General features: G+C 33.0%; 5 protein-coding genes across 5 annotated transcripts; 3 read left to right on the plus strand and 2 right to left on the minus strand.

The window, feature by feature from the left end:
• Positions 1–752: 752 nt before the first annotated feature.
• On the plus strand, positions 753–1210 carry CMC2 (Cmc2p; the record flags this gene model as incomplete). The annotated part of the gene is made up of 2 exons (XM_041548942.1): positions 753–786; positions 915–1210. The coding sequence occupies 2 exons, from the start codon at positions 753–755 to the stop codon at positions 1208–1210; spliced, it is 330 nt and encodes a 109-aa protein (XP_041404876.1).
• A 115-nt stretch (positions 1211–1325) lies between these two features.
• Positions 1326–3722, minus strand: YEL1 (Arf family guanine nucleotide exchange factor YEL1; the record flags this gene model as incomplete). Its single annotated transcript, XM_041548943.1, has 1 exon — positions 1326–3722. The coding sequence occupies one exon, from the start codon at positions 3720–3722 to the stop codon at positions 1326–1328; it is 2397 nt and encodes a 798-aa protein (XP_041404877.1).
• Positions 3723–4412: 690 nt separating this feature from the next.
• SKT5 (Skt5p) lies at positions 4413–6395 on the plus strand (the record flags this gene model as incomplete). Its single annotated transcript, XM_041548944.1, has 1 exon — positions 4413–6395. One exon carries the CDS (start codon positions 4413–4415, stop codon positions 6393–6395), a length of 1983 nt encoding a protein of 660 aa, XP_041404878.1.
• Positions 6396–6591: 196 nt separating this feature from the next.
• Positions 6592–10230, minus strand: KIP1 (Kip1p; the record flags this gene model as incomplete). The annotated part of the gene is made up of 1 exon (XM_041548945.1): positions 6592–10230. The coding sequence occupies one exon, from the start codon at positions 10228–10230 to the stop codon at positions 6592–6594; it is 3639 nt and encodes a 1212-aa protein (XP_041404879.1).
• A 2363-nt stretch (positions 10231–12593) lies between these two features.
• Positions 12594–16025, plus strand: SEF1 (Sef1p; the record flags this gene model as incomplete). Its single annotated transcript, XM_041548946.1, has 1 exon — positions 12594–16025. One exon carries the CDS (start codon positions 12594–12596, stop codon positions 16023–16025), a length of 3432 nt encoding a protein of 1143 aa, XP_041404880.1.
• Between the last annotated feature and the right edge of the window lie 186 nt (positions 16026–16211).

Raw genomic sequence — 16211 nt, forward strand, 5'->3', positions numbered from 1 at the left:
TTGTTCTACTGAATCCATCACTTCACTTTTGGGTGATCATCTATACCATGAAATTTTTCCTTAAATTCATCAAGCGTTGATATATCAGACGACCAACATGTACCTGTAATTCCCATAAGGAATCCTCCAAGTGTTATACCTACTGTTCCTCCTAATGACTTACCAACATTTTGTTTCTTTGCAGATGGCAGTTGTTTCACATTTTGCTGGAACAAACTAGGGATATCTATAAATATGTATGTAATTTTGTTAGTAACTTGGATAAATTATCAAATTATTTAAAATTGGAATTGGAATATTTCTCAACCAATAATGTAGACACATACATTTGGGTGTTTGCAGTTGCTTTAACATTAATCTGAAGGAGAGAAGAGTAAAGAATGTTGCTCCAAAGAATCGCAGCATCTGATGCTTTCTTCGAGCTTTGAATTCATTGGAAACTGTAGTCATTATCTATGATTTAGGATACTCAAAACTATCTTGTACGTCGTTCCATTATATATATTACCTGCAAAATTCAAAGTCTACTTTAGTTTCTTTCAGAGTTATATATTTTGATATTTCTAAAATATTAATTAGGTAAAAATGTCAAAATTAAAAATTACCGTTAAATTTGCTCTAAGGGGAAACATTTTTATATAACGTTATATAAACAGAGCAATAAAAAGAAACAGAGAACCAAAAGGGATAATCACACATTTAGACCCTGATCAACACTATACCAAAGCCTGACAAATAAAACTATTTAGAAGATGCATCCTCAATTAGAAGCCGAAAGATTTCATTGTATGTTACATTTTCATTCACAAACATATCAGTTTACACGATTCTATGAACATCTAGCTGTCGTTCTTTGTCCAGTTTTACTAACAATATTTTACAAATATATCACATTTGTAACGTTTTTGACATAGCATGTTACGATTTTATTCAGGCTCTGGATAAATGCCATCAAAAGGCTTATTACAAGAGAATTCTTGGAATTTGTAATAATGAGAAAGAAGCACTATCACAATGTTTAAAACAGGCTAGTATGGAAAATAAGAAGAGAGCAATTATTAAAAGTAAATCTAAACGTAGTATCATTGAAGATAAATGGAAAGAGATAGATGAACAGGAATATGGTGAAGATAAGGTGCTTGAAATATTGATGCAAAGAATGAAAGACAAGAAGATTAATAAGCCAACTACAGACAGTGACTCTCATTAAATATAGGGTGTGATAGTGGCCAAATGGATCGATGTCAAATAGTCAATTTAATACGAAGAGTAAATAAATATTCATGTACATATATAGTATAGATTCAAACAAATACAAATTATCATTACTCCTCAAAAACATCTCTGTCTTGGAGAGTCTTTAAAGCTTCTTCTAAAGCAACCAAATATATTACTCTCTTATTGTATTGGCTATTCAAGAAAAGATATTTGGCATTCCAATTGTCCATAACCTTATCAAAATTGAGAGAACGATCCCATACGCTTATAATTTTAGGTTTTAAGTCGTTGTGTTCATCAATTAACTTACTTAACCTATCGGTACAGCTTTTTAATTCATCGATCTTCTGTTCAAGTGGAAGTTTACCAGGGATTTCATCCATATGATCATAGAATAGTTCCATCGTTAGTAGCGGCTTCCACTCACACAGATGGACATTATTTAGTGACTGTGAAGTCGCGTGTTCACCATCCAAAATTTTGGAACTCCAACCGTACTCTTCATTAGAAACGATTTCAAATTGTTCTACAGGGACAGGACTTAACCTACCTGCCCAAAAATTCAAACATTCTACAAAATCATGAGCTGATTGAAAATTTGGGGTCTCAAAATCCAAGGTTGTTTGAACACCATTGAGATTTTTGGGAAATGTTAATGTAAAATTAGCCCTTTTAGATTGGTTTCCTGTAATTATATTTTCTTGAACAACTGATGCAGTACATTCAAATAAATTCAGTACAACACATCCTAAATTTCGAAATTGATCTTTAGTTTCTTTATTAGGGTTGGAACTTTTAGAAGTCATTGGCAATGATAATGTTGAACCATTTGAGAAGAGTCTGTTATTTGAAGATGATGATTGAGATTTTTGTTGTGGAGGTGGAGTTATATTACTACTATGTGTTGATCCAACAGACGACTGCCGATCTTTATTGCTACTATTATTACTCGCAATAGTTGGTTTATTCGTCTTGAATATAAATATACGACCTTCAGAAACCCGTATCCTAGCATTCGTCCATCTGCTGGAATTATCTAAATATGTCATTGATTTACCTGAGTCATGATACATGGTTTTTCCCTTTGATCTTCTTAACCAATTAAAAATCCCTTTTGAATGGGATTTCACTGTAGAGGAGACAGCTGATACTGCGGATGTAGATGTTGTTATACTTGCATTATCGGAGTTGATGGCCAAATTATTGTTGCTCCCATTAGATTCTTGATTCCGACTAGTATTATTCCTTTTCCTTGTCATCTTGTTCAAATCCTTTTCATTGATCTTGATGATAGAATCCATGAGCCACATTGTATTGTTCTTCCGATTTAAATTCTCATCAAAGGATTGTTTAATGTATAATTGTGGCAAAGGTTGATTATGTTTATATTTCCAACTGGCAGTTCCTTTCGAAAAAGTTGAATTTACTGTCTTCCTTGAGGAGATAGAGTTGGATCTTGATAAAGTATTAGAAACGTTGACTGATTGTGATCTTGTCCTTGTATTTGATTCAGTTCGTGAATTATGGTCTTCATAGTCAGACATTGCCGAACTCATTTTCTTCACATGGGACATTGATCTCAGTGAATTTCTTCTTGATAAGTTTAAAGAATTTCTACGAGAATTTGAGAAACTACGTCTTGGTCCCTTGAATAATGGCAATGGATTACTCTTCAAAATTTCATAGTATTCCTTAAACAATATGGCTGCTTGTTGTTTGATGCTATCTAAATCGATTTCTTGGTAATTAGTCTTCACTTCCTTTTCAATAGCATACCAAGTATTCTCTATAAATGTTTGAGCAGAAAATTTATCCTTCTTACCACGAATAATATGCTCATTGTGTAAGTCACTATTCAAGATTAGAATGGAAAAAAGAATAATATGTACAATTTCATAATTTGTATCCCAAAGTGTGTCTGGATGTTCTGCAATCCATTCTTTACTTATCTGTTCTAATATTCTATCGATATTTTGAGCCTCGGCAATAAAATATATATTACTGGATAATTGAATGAGTACTGAAGCTAGTGACAAAGGTAAAGGTTTCAACATTTGAATATATTCGCATAGTATTCGATAATGTTCTTTCTGTCCTAAATAATCGGCATATTCTTTAAAAGTAACTCGTTTAAACTTATTCTGGAAAATTGCCAGTGCGATATCATACATTTCATCTTCTTCTTCATCATCATCTTCTTCTTCTTTCGTACGACTATGATTTCGACTGGTACTATTCCTACTGGTACTATTACTAGTATTACATTTTCCATAATTATTTTCTGATGCAACAGATTCCATTGTGTCCACCGAATTCAAAGTACTGTTTCTTGATACATCTTTATTATTACTGATCATGGTGTCTCGAGATAGATAATTGTTATAATGAAGTTTATTATTCGGATGCAATGGATCTAATGACTGGCTGAAACTGGGTGGAACACGTCTCCGGGGAACTAAAATGGATAGAGGATGATCATTACCATTATTGCTGTTATCAGACATCGTTATCTCGATATACTGCGATATGACCTTCTTTACTAGTTGTTTCGGTTCGTTTTTTGACAATATATATCCGATCGATTAACGTGCTATTAGAAATAAAAAAACAGAACCACTAATTCTAGATACCAATTGTGTAATCGAGCAGTGCAACCGGCAAATGGTGTATATATTGGTAATAACGATCAAATATAGAGTCGAGGGCTTGACTTGTCTGGTCTATAACATCCTGACTACCTGCTATTGGTTGCTCATTATTACCGCACTGAAGGTTCCAATAAAATTTCAACCGGCCGAGTCGACCGGCTGCGCTGCGCTGCCCAGTGAGTGAAATACAAAACCCTCATCCGCAACCCTAAACCCTCATACTCTTTTTTTGCGGTAAGCGTATACAACTGAGGCGCCATTGCCCATTTATATATGGATTAGATTGCGCGTCGTCTTCATCACGAAGTACAACACACACACGAAATGGATAAATTAACAGAGGGGCAGATGAGCAGGTAAGAGGGTAAAAGGGTATAGAAATAGCACTATCTAAATTTGGGTTACAATATTAGAAGTTTAGAAAATAGCGTATTACTACTACGTAAACAAGAAAAAGTAGTGATTACTAGTTGTATTGATAATAATAGTAAATATTATTGTGATTCTTTTTGTTTCCTTTATTCATTCTGAAATAATCTATTCAATATGAGTGAGACAATGCATCCATATAAAAAGCATCTGTACAATACGCAGAATATGAACTATAGTGCCGACCAAATCGACTCTGAAAGAGCGAACGATACACAAGAACTTGAACTTAAAAGCAGTCTGGGTGAACTCTCTATGGATGTTACTGACGATGCAGATTTTGCAAACTCCGAAGACTTTAATGAGTTATATCAGGATTTGGTGAAACTTCCCCCTACCAAATTAACACATGAAAGATCCCTAACTGAACCAAAATCCAATAATGATTCTAGTTTGTCCTTAGGGTCAGATGCGGCTAGGGCACTGAGACAACAACGGACGAGGTCAGTGGATCTTTCTCATATGTATATGTTGAATAATAGTAACGATACACAATTGACGTCTACTAATGAATCTGTAGCTGATATCTCTCATCAGATGATTACTAGATATTTAGGGACAGATAATAATACCTCGTTGATGCCCAGATTGAAGACTATCGAAATGTATAGAGAAAATGTGAAGAAGTCTAAGGATCCTAAATTATTATTTGAATATGCACAATACATGTTACAAACAGCATTAACTATCGATACTAATAGTTCCATAGGAGTAACCAAAGACACTACTAATAATTTAAGTGAAAAAGATGTATCCTCAGAAGATCTTAAGAAACAATTTCTGAAGGATGCACAACATTACTTAAAGAAATTAAGTTCAAAGGGTTATTCTGATGCTCAATATTTGTTAGGTGATGCTTATTCCTCTGGTGCATTTGGTAAGGTTTCTAATAAAGAAAGTTTTATCTTATTCCAGGCTGCAGCAAAGCATGGGCATATTGAGAGTGCTTATAGGACAGCTCATTGTTACGAAGAAGGTCTAGGTACGACTAGAGACGCTAGAAAAGCTCTAAATTTTTTGAAGTTTGCTGCTAGTCGAAATCACCCATCAGCAATGTTTAAACTAGGCTTATATTCCTTCAATGGTAGAATGGGTCTCCCAAATGATGTAAACACAAAACAGAATGGGATTAAATGGCTCTCTAGAGCTTCGGCAAGAGCCAACGAGTTGACTAATGCGGCACCATATGAATTGGCAAAGATTTATGAACATGGGTTCTTAGATTTAATTATCCCTGATGAAAAATACGCTATGGAGTTATATATCCAAGCAGCTGCATTAGGTCATATCCCTTCTGCAACATTATTGGGGCAAGTTTACGAGACAGGTAATTCTGTCATTGAACAAGATGTTAGTTTATCTGTTCATTACTACACTCAGGCTGCTGTACAAGGAAATGACCCCGTAGCAATGTTAGGATTATGTGCATGGTACTTATTAGGAGCAGAACCTGCTTTCAAGAGGGATGAAACAGAGGCATTCCAATGGGTCTCCAAGGCGGCAAATCTGGGTCTTCCAAAAGCACAGTTCACTTTAGGTTATTTCTACGAAAATGGGAAAGGATGTGAACAAGACGAAGAAGCAGCAGGAAAATGGTATACTAAAGCCGCTAAAAACAACGATCAAAGAGCTATACGAAAGGTCAAAAGACAAGAAAATGCAGATAACCTTGAAGCTGTTGATAATTCTAAAGACAAAGAAATTAGAAATCATAGTCATAGAAAGAGTAGAAGTGTAACAACTGTGAATTTATTCTCAACAACTTCCAATAGCAATCAACTGGATGCAGACCGTTCGATTGATAATATTCAAGGTGTTCAACAAAATGATTATCTTGAAGTTCAACAAATGGATACTCCTAAATTTTTTAATAATCCAAATTATAAACATACTCCGCAAAATAGCATCAATAACCCTACATCGACAAGTAACATATTGGCAGATTTACCTGATAATACCATTAATAAAACTACAAACAATATAGATAAGTCGAGCAATATTTGGATGGCAAAGGATGGTACTCACAAAATACCGGAAAACAATGATAAGAAGGAACTTAAAATTAAGAGAAAAAAGAAAAAAGATTGTGTCATAATGTAAACAATTTTTGTTCATTCATCCAATTTAGTCATATTACTTGATTTTATTTTATTCATCGATTTTACGTCGTTACTCGCATATATAATATTGTAAAATCTACTTAACATTATATCTACTTTTATGTAAATTTATAGATAGATCAAATTAGCCTTCTTTTCATTCCTTCATAAAATATTTGAAATTTTTTTTCTTGACATTAATTGGAATTCTTCAGAGGTGGCATGTTAGGATCTAGGTGAACTTTCTTCATTTCAAATATACTATCTAACGGCACCTTATTTTCTTTCGATTCTACATTTGATATGTCACTATCCAAGGGTTCTAATGTAAATCTTCTCTTCAAATTATTCGGTTTTAAAGGGCTCGTAACTCTACTCGAACTCTGTTTGATTGTTGTAGCAATTGTGTTTGAACGGATATTTTTCGTATTAACGCTTCTTGGCATTAAAACCTTTGATAATGGTAAAGGATGATCAGGGACTGGAACAGGTGTGCTTGGATTATATTTTATATTTGATAATGAAATATGGACAGGAGAAATATTATCCAACGATAGGCCATCTATATGTGTCATATCTTCATTTATTTCTGTTTTCATATTATCATATAGTTCATAATTCGATGGCTTTCTAAAATCTGGTAATTTAGATATTTTGACAATGTCAGGGTGATTGTCATATTCTTGAATATCTTTTCCTGTCGAAAATTGTGAATTTTCATTCAAATTGTCTGCAACACCAGAAATGTGGTTAGAGTATTCAGTTAGAATATCAGTTTGTGTTTTAGAAATTTGGTTAATGTTAGAACTATAGTCTTCAGACACAAAGCTGTTTAATTTTTGGATATCATTTTGAATGTCATTAAATGCAATACGGTAATTGTAATTATCTGACTTTATTGATTCTTCCAAGGAGGTCGTCATTTGTTCAATTCTATTTGAAATATTAACATTATCTTTATGTCTATTTTCATTCAACTCTTGTAGTAACTGTTCTAAATTTCGTGATGAGTTCTCTTCGCATGTTTTAGTTAAGCTGTCTAATACATGTTGGATTGACTTATTTATTGGGAGTTTGGAAATTTGTTCAGGAATATTAATGGTATTCAGCTCAACCAAATCACTGGCATGTGATTGGCTCTGTATTATATTTCTATTGATGGATTCAAATGCGCCTATTGATATGTCTTTTATATTCTTAACATTATTGTTCATAATTTTATTGTTTGTACTTCCAAGAGAGATAATCTCTGTTTTAGCCTTATTTAAGAAACGCTTATCGAGTTCAGATTGTTTTAACTTGAAAGTTTGAAATGTGTCCGCCAAAATGTCATACAAGTTTGTCTTTTCTTTTGTAATGTATTCTTCAAAATATTTTGTAAGTGTATCCAGTTTTTCATTCAAATGAGTCGAGAGTGTTTGCTCCTCTTGTAATTTACTCTCCAATGTTACTACCTCTTGTCTTTGTCTTGTAATAAAGTCTACCATTGTACGCATCTCCTCACTTATTTCGGTCCCTAAAAGATTTAAGTCGTCCTTAATTTTGTTGGAAATAATATTACTCTCCTTACCAAGAACATCGCCGCAGTAATTCAATGATTTAGAGATTTGTTCGAAACAAGATTCAAGGATCAACCTGTGTACCTTGTAAGGATCAGAAACCATATTATTATTCTGCTTCTTTATTAAATCTAATTGAGTGCCAATTGAGTCCTTCAAGTTAGCTAATGCTGTCGGTATATTTTCAAAATCAATAGTATCGATATGTTTAGAAACATCTTCTTTCAAAAGGGAGAAATTGTTTTGTAATTCACTATAAACACCAGTGATAACATCCTTAAAGGTATTATTGTAAAGCTTTATATCCCTTTGCAACTTTCGAAGTTTCTTTTCTTGTTCCGACGTTATATCTTTTGCTTTTAGTATTTGCTTCATAAAATCCTTTGAATCATCAAAATATTCATTTCTTTCCATTGTTATATTGTTTAATAAATTTGAATTTATTGAATGGATATTTTGTACTTCTTCAATAAATAAATTATTTGATTTTTCATAATGTTCAAATACGTCAAGTAATGATAATTTTTGTTCTTGTACCCCTTGCAAAGTATTTTCAACTTCGTTTAATTTCAACTCCAAATCTTTACTAATTGCAGTTTGTTTAACATATTCCTGTTTGAATCTATTGGTTTGTTCTTCCATGTTATGTATTCTCATCTTTTGTTCCTGTAATAATATTTCGTTACTTTCAAATAGATCATATTGATCTTGACTTACATATATCCCATCCTTCTGTCTTGACGTTCGCAATTCATGTCTCAATCTCTCGATTTCATGGACGTATTCATTGAGACATACATCTTTAGACATTGATTGATTAACTTGTGGTGTATTTTTTATCGATTTAGCACGAGTTGCGTATTCTAATGTACTCACTGTTTCTTCCGATGATATCTTTGCAGGTGATATTGTAGCAATAATACAAGTCTTCGTTCTACCACCCAATGAATCCTGTAGTAATCTTGTCAATTTAGATTCTCTATAAGGGACATGTTGAGAATAGTCTACCAATGCATTAATGACTCTACCCAACGTGAGTAATGATTTATTTATTAGACCTGCTTCTTGTGCTCTAAGATTATCGGCACCTGATCTATTAATATTTTCGCTACCAGCCAAATCCACTAAATTCAATTTCCCAATTTTGACATATTGTTCCCCTGAGATAGGGTCTATCTTTGTAATGTGTGTAGTAATTGTGAAAATGGTATGAGATCTCGATGATAGATCATTACATTTAGTTGCAGCGACCTTTCTTTTCAAAGAACCTTCTGTTAATAATTGTAACCCTTCGTAAGCAGATTTGATATATATCTCTTCCATTCCTTTCACAATAATTGCAGAATTCGATACATTTTTAATGGAACTTACTTTATTATGATGATTATTTGAAATATTACTAGAATCGTGAGAGTTATTATTGTTATTATTTTTCGTTCCTTGTGTTGACGATGTTGTAGAATTGTTCATGCCATAATGACTATTCCCATTACCAATGCTACTATTATTATTATTATTATTATTATTACTATTACGATGATTATTGTTATTATGATTATTATTGTTATTATGATTATCAAATATTCGAATGGTTTCATCTTCTGAATCATTACTAGCTAATAAATCGGTTAATTTTTCATTATATAATTCCAAAAATGAAATTTTAACAGAAAAATCATTATTTGTTTCATTTGGTAATCTTTGAAATAAATCGACTAATACTCTTGGTATAATCCCAGCATGTTCTCCTAACAATATTTTATCCTGTGACTCCACATCACCTAATATATTAATATCTCCGGACATTGTATAAGTTTTCCCGGTACCTGTTTGTCCATATGCAAAGACGGTACAATTATAACCATCCATCATTTCCTGTATGTAATTTTTAGTAGTGACATCAAACACAAGATTCTGATCACTTTCGGCGCCAAACACTTGGTCAAATAGATATGTCTTCTTTGGATACGACAAAGAACCAGAACTAGTAGGACTAGATAACATAACTTCCTTTCCGTTAGGTCCCATTGTAGAGATGACCACACTACTTTTCTCGTCAATCTCTCTTTGGTTTCTCGATCTACAACGGACGTAGACTTGTATATTCGAGCTCAATTCGTTACTGGAATGAACCATCTTTTGTGTATTGTTCGAGTATGCAACGGACTTAGTCTTTGTATTGGATCCCGACACGGTACGTCTTCTAACGTCTCGAGGTGTTGAGCCAGTCCTTGAGGAACGCGCCACAGAACTAGTAGATCGTCTTTGAAATGACATATCTTCTGGGTACGGAGGTATTGTATACTAATGAATTGAGTATGCTTGTTTATATCACTAACTTCTTGGATTTCAAGTATGAGGGTTTTGTATATCGATTGATTTGTATGGTTATTATTTAAAATATCTCTTTGTTTACATTTTTATTTTCTCTCTGGCTCTTAAATTTCCTGTGTATATAATAATAAACAAAAAGTCTTCGCTCCTTTCAATGGAACAAAAGAGAGTAAGCGGACGAGCAATGTACTAGAAATTATTTGTATGAAAATGTGTAAATAGTATGTAGAGTATGGGTGTTTGTTTTGTTTTTTTGAAAGGTGATGGCGGTAAGTGATCAAAACAAGAAGGTGGGATTGAAATTGAAAGAACAGTTGGACAGAAACCATGTTTATTAAACAAAATATTGATATTACTTTTGATAAATTCATTAGAAAGTTGAAAGATCTCGACCATCAGTTGTGAGGAGATGATTAAGTGAATTACGTTATCTTTAATGTAATATATATATATATATATATATATATTGTGGTATATAATAAACTTCGACTGGTTAATTCCAATCTTCAATGTAACATAATAGAATAGAGGAAAGTTGCATCATTTATTGTATTGGTATTACCATTCTTATTCAATAATACGACCTTTTTTTCTTTTGTGTTTTTGATGTTTCCCACTATGTGTTACAAAGGTTCAAGACAGAGGTACAAGCCTTCTTTTCTCATTGGATAGTAATATGCCTGTTATTGATAAAATAGAATACGTATATGTGTATATGTGTATATGTAATAATTTATATATCTTTTTGTTTTTCTCCTCTATATAATCAGTATTACGATATATGGCAATGTTGATGCTTCTGTTCAAGCACTACGCTAAATGAGTATATTAGGTTGTTGTCGTTGTTGTTATTTTAAGTTGATGGCTGGTATAATACATTGAGGATAATTAAAACGAACCTACGGAAATAGACAGTTGAATATCTTCGAACTTTGTTTAAAAAATTCATCCTAAAGAATAGGTTTCTGTTGTTGATGATGGTTTAATTCAGAATTAAATTTAGAATTAAATTTAGAATTAAATTTAGAATTAAATTAAAAAAAAACCCGCATCAAAGAGAGATAAACTTGCATTGTTAGTGAGTATATCTATTTACTTCAATTTACAAGTTTTTCTCTAAAGGCTTTATTATTCTTTCGTGTTCCTTTATTTGTTTTACAGACGGAGCTATCGCATCGTTCATTGGTCAGTTTCCCATTTTCCCTTAGTTTTTCTTTTTAGAGCGGGCCAGAGCATGTGTGGGGTGTGGGTTAAGTCAGTGGGCCCCGAGGAGAAGGAGGTGGAGGGGCCAGCTCTCGGAGAACGTAAAGGAGAGAAACCCCACAATCACTCTTTTCTTCTGCTTCTTTTTCTTCTTCTTGCCATGCTAATAACAGAGTTATTAGTGGGTCCCCCTCCCTTTCCCCGATTTATTTAGAAAGATATACTACCATGTTATACATATTTAAATAGAGTGAGTGATTCTAATGACAATGAAGATACATACTAGTTGTATCAACTAATGGCAGGATGATTCAGATGCTTTCTTTCGATAAATAAGAGACCCGTATCAACCCACTACTACTCATTGACAGTTATGTCAATCTTGTAAACGCAATATACTTAGACACTGGTGTTATTGTCTTGTACAAGCTTATTACAATAGAAAATGATATCATCCACCATTGGTATTTGAAAAACAGAACTCATGTACACTCAGCTATTGATATTAGAGTATTCTTTCTTTCTCTTGCTGTTTATGTAGGTAATTATTAATGCATCTTCTTACAATGTCAGCAAAGGTACACAACGTTTCTTTTCAGTCAAGAAGGTAAGGAGAAGAGTTCGTTTCAATTGAATATACACATACATTCAAGATTATCTTTTTTTTTTCTGGAATCAACTTGTTTATATATATGTATATATATATAATCCGATATATTTAATGTTTCATACATTTTATGCATTTCCCTTATTTAGTACCCTTAACAATTGCGGGCCCTTCTGTTTAATTTTATTTATTTTTTTAGTATCGTTTTGGTGAAAAAAACAACGTGAGGAAATAAGAGAAACAGAGAGAGAGAGAGAAAATACAATATAAGATCTCAAATCATCGTCATTCATTTAATGGAAAATTAAGAACAAACAATAAAGTTTTTGTATTATTTTCAACTATATTCATTATATTCATTATCTGTATATTATTATTTTTTTCAGTGATTCTAAGAGGCAGGAAAAACTACCTACAATAAATTAACTATATTAATATTCTTAAATTTCAAGAAGTGTATTATAACTTCTCTTTCTGAAATAAAATAAAGCAGGTTATGAAAGAAGAAAATCAACAATATCAGGTAGCAAACTTGAAAAAACAGAAATTAAATCCTGAAGTGAATTCTCCTACTAGTCAACTGCAACATATTCCACCGATACTTCCAATGGCTCATAATTCAGGAATGATTACAAAGAACACAACCAGTAATAATAGCAACAACAACAGCAACAATAGTGCAGTATCTTCTTCACATACTGCTACAGCGGCGAATCATAGACCCGTGACCTCATGTTCGCATTGTAGACAGCATAAGATAAAATGTGATGCACATCAAAACTTCCCAACACCTTGCTCAAGATGTACTAAATATGGTCTACATTGTGAAGTAGATCCTCAGTTTAAACCAAAGAAAGGTTCACAATTACAAATGATGAGAAGAGATTTGGATGATTTAAAGATTAAAGTCAATTATTTGTTGGCGAATGAAAACGTGTTGTTTAAACATATTAACGAAAATCCTATAGGTCGTGAAAATTTATTAAGCAGAGCCACAAGTAATTTTAATACACCAAAAGATTTAGCCACACAGACTGATCTTTCTATAATGTCACCTTATCAATCAACTTTAGATCCAACACATACACCGTTACCACAATCAGTACTTCCTAATCAAAATCATAATAATATTGATTCTAATACTAATCCAAGCACAAAAATATCTGTACAAACATACTTAGTAACAGAACCTGCATTATTGAACAAGAATCATATTAATGCAAATGACGACATTAAGAGAACAACATCAAACACTTCAAATGTATCCACGATTATGAGTAAAGGGAAATCTAATAATGAAAATGCGATTCCCAATACTTTACAGATGGCATTACAACGTGGTGCACAGACTGATGAAAATGTTATAGCTCAAGTCAAATCAAATTCTAACGATTCAGAACAATTACCAGGAAATACAAGTAATAGCATTAGAGCCACAAGTATAGATGGAGGTCATTCATTGAATAATAAAAAATCACCTGTTATTTTAACAACAGAAACATTAAACCCATTACCATCTCCATATACGAATATTGATGAGTTTGTCCTTGGGGATGTTCATCTATCAATGACAGCTGCGACAAGATTGCATACAATATTTGTTAAGGATTATTTACCTTATTTCCCTATAATGTACACAAATTCTGTGACAGAATTATATTCTCAGTCTCAATTATTGTTTTGGACTGTCATGCTAACTGCTTGTCTTTCAGATCCAGAACCTTCCCTATATACGAAATTAAGTGTTGTAATTAAACAATTAGCCATTGAAACTTGCTGGATGAGAACCCCAAGATCAACCCATATTACTCAAGCTTTACTAATTCTATGTATATGGCCGCTACCTAATCAAAAGGTGTTAGATGATTGTTCTTATAGATTTGTCGGTCTAGCTAAATCTTTGTCTTATCAATTAGGTTTACACAGAGGTGAATTTATCACTGAATTCACAAGATCACAAACTTCTATGCCAAATGCTGAGAAATGGAGAACAAGAACGTGGCTTGGTATTTACTTTGCTGAATTATGTTGGGCAAGTATTTTAGGTCTTCCATCTACGTCAAAGACAGACTATCTGGTTGAAAAGGCGTTAAAATGTGATATAGAAGAAGATCCTATAGAGGCATCTACATCTACCACAATTAACAAACAGACGAATAATGAAGACAAAACTAATGATAATGGTACAACATCTTCTAATGATGACTCTAATGCGTTTGGTGATGATATACCTGAACATTGTGAGCTCAAATTGCCAAGTAGATTTAAAAAAATGATCAGCCTATCTAATTTTCAGTTGAAACTCTGCAATGTAATGGGTTCTAGCGTGACAAGCCCAGATGGGCTCATTGGTCCCAAGGAGAGAGCTGGTGCACTTTCTGTATTGAACAAGGAATTGGATACTCTAGCAAGTATATCTGGATTTGAAGAAAATGTTGATGTACATATTTATTATCTATATGTCAGGCTAATGGTTTATTGTTTTGCATTTTTCCCAGAGACCCCTATTGAAGACCAGTCTGAATATATTACAGACTCGTATCTTTGCGCTACAAAGATTGTAACATTGTTAACAAACATATTAGAGGTCCATCAATTGATTTCACTGCCAATTTTTATAAGGCAGAGTGTAACCTTTTCAGCATTGATTCTGTTCAAATTGCAATTGACACCCTTATTACCTAACCAGTATCTAAACTCTGCAAGACAATCTATTGTTACTGTCCATAGATTGTTCAGGAATCAATTGACGGCTTGGGCTACAGTTGAAAATGATATATCTAGAACAGCCAGTATGTTAGAGAAACTAAATCTTGTATTGATCACACATTCAGAGGTATTTATCGAAGAAAATGGTGTCATATCTAGAATGAGATCTCATTTGACGGGCTCATTATTTTATGATTTAGTATGGTGTGTGCATGAGGCCAGAAGAAGAGAGATGGACCCCAAGTATAATGAAGCTGCTCTTAAGAATGCAAGAGAAAAAAGAAAGTTAAGAAATAAAGGAAAAAATGTTACAAATAATTGGGATAAAAAACTGTATCCATTACCTCTGTACAATCATATCACCCGAGATGATTTCAAGACTATTACGCAGACAACTCCAGGTGGTACTACAGTGACAACACTTGTCCCAACTAAGACAGCATTAAAACATGCAGAAGAGATGGCCAAGACCAATGATAAAAAAGAAGGATCCGCAATAGAAATTAATGGTATTCCATTGTTCATGTTGGATGAAACTGGTAGTGTTAAGATTGATGATGTGCTTGCACGTGATAGTATGGGACTTGTCTCATCTCATATTGCTACAAACGGTACACAACAGCATTATTCCGGTTTAAGTGGTAGCAAACACGATAGTCAATCAAGTACTTCATTCGGTACACCTAATTCTGACTATGGCACATACTACCAGGGGTCCAATAATAGTAGCGATTCTAAAAATAACAACAATGGTGTGTTAGCTTACGGATCCAATAGATCTTCAAACAAAACAGAATCATTGTTTAGTAGTAAAACCAATGATGCGACTAATGGAGTAGTAAATGCTCCAAAGTATAACAAAAATATTCAGGCCGATCAAACCAATAGAAAGTACTACAATAAAATGCCCTACCAGAATCAAGGAAATTCAAATTCCAACAATTTAAATGCTTTCTTAAACAACAAAAAACAGCATTATTCTAAACAACAGACATCTAACGATAATAAAAATAATAATAACAATAAAAATCATCAGTCCACCCATAAGAACGATAATAATAGTAATAATATTCACAAAAATAATCGTAATGGTAAAGAGCCTTTTGTCAATCCGATTAATGATTTCTTCCAACAGCAAGGTGCCGGATGGACTGAGGGTAATCTAAGTAACGACGATTTCTTTGGTTGGTTTGACATGAATATGGAGCCCGAATTTTAATAATTCGGCTAAACTATTGACCCATCACAAATATTTATTTATTTATTTATGTAATTTTATTTATTGAAATTTTTAATTTCTCGTTTCTTTTCTTTTTTTTGTTTTAATTTTGACAGGAATTCAACCAGCTGTAGTCTGTAAAGAAACCACATTGGTCTACTGTATAACACACTATATAATTTATTG

Source organism: Maudiozyma barnettii, assembly GCF_903064755.1.
Source record: "Maudiozyma barnettii strain CLIB 1767 genome assembly, contig: KABA2_02, whole genome shotgun sequence".
Classification (NCBI taxonomy): domain Eukaryota; kingdom Fungi; phylum Ascomycota; class Saccharomycetes; order Saccharomycetales; family Saccharomycetaceae; genus Maudiozyma; species Maudiozyma barnettii.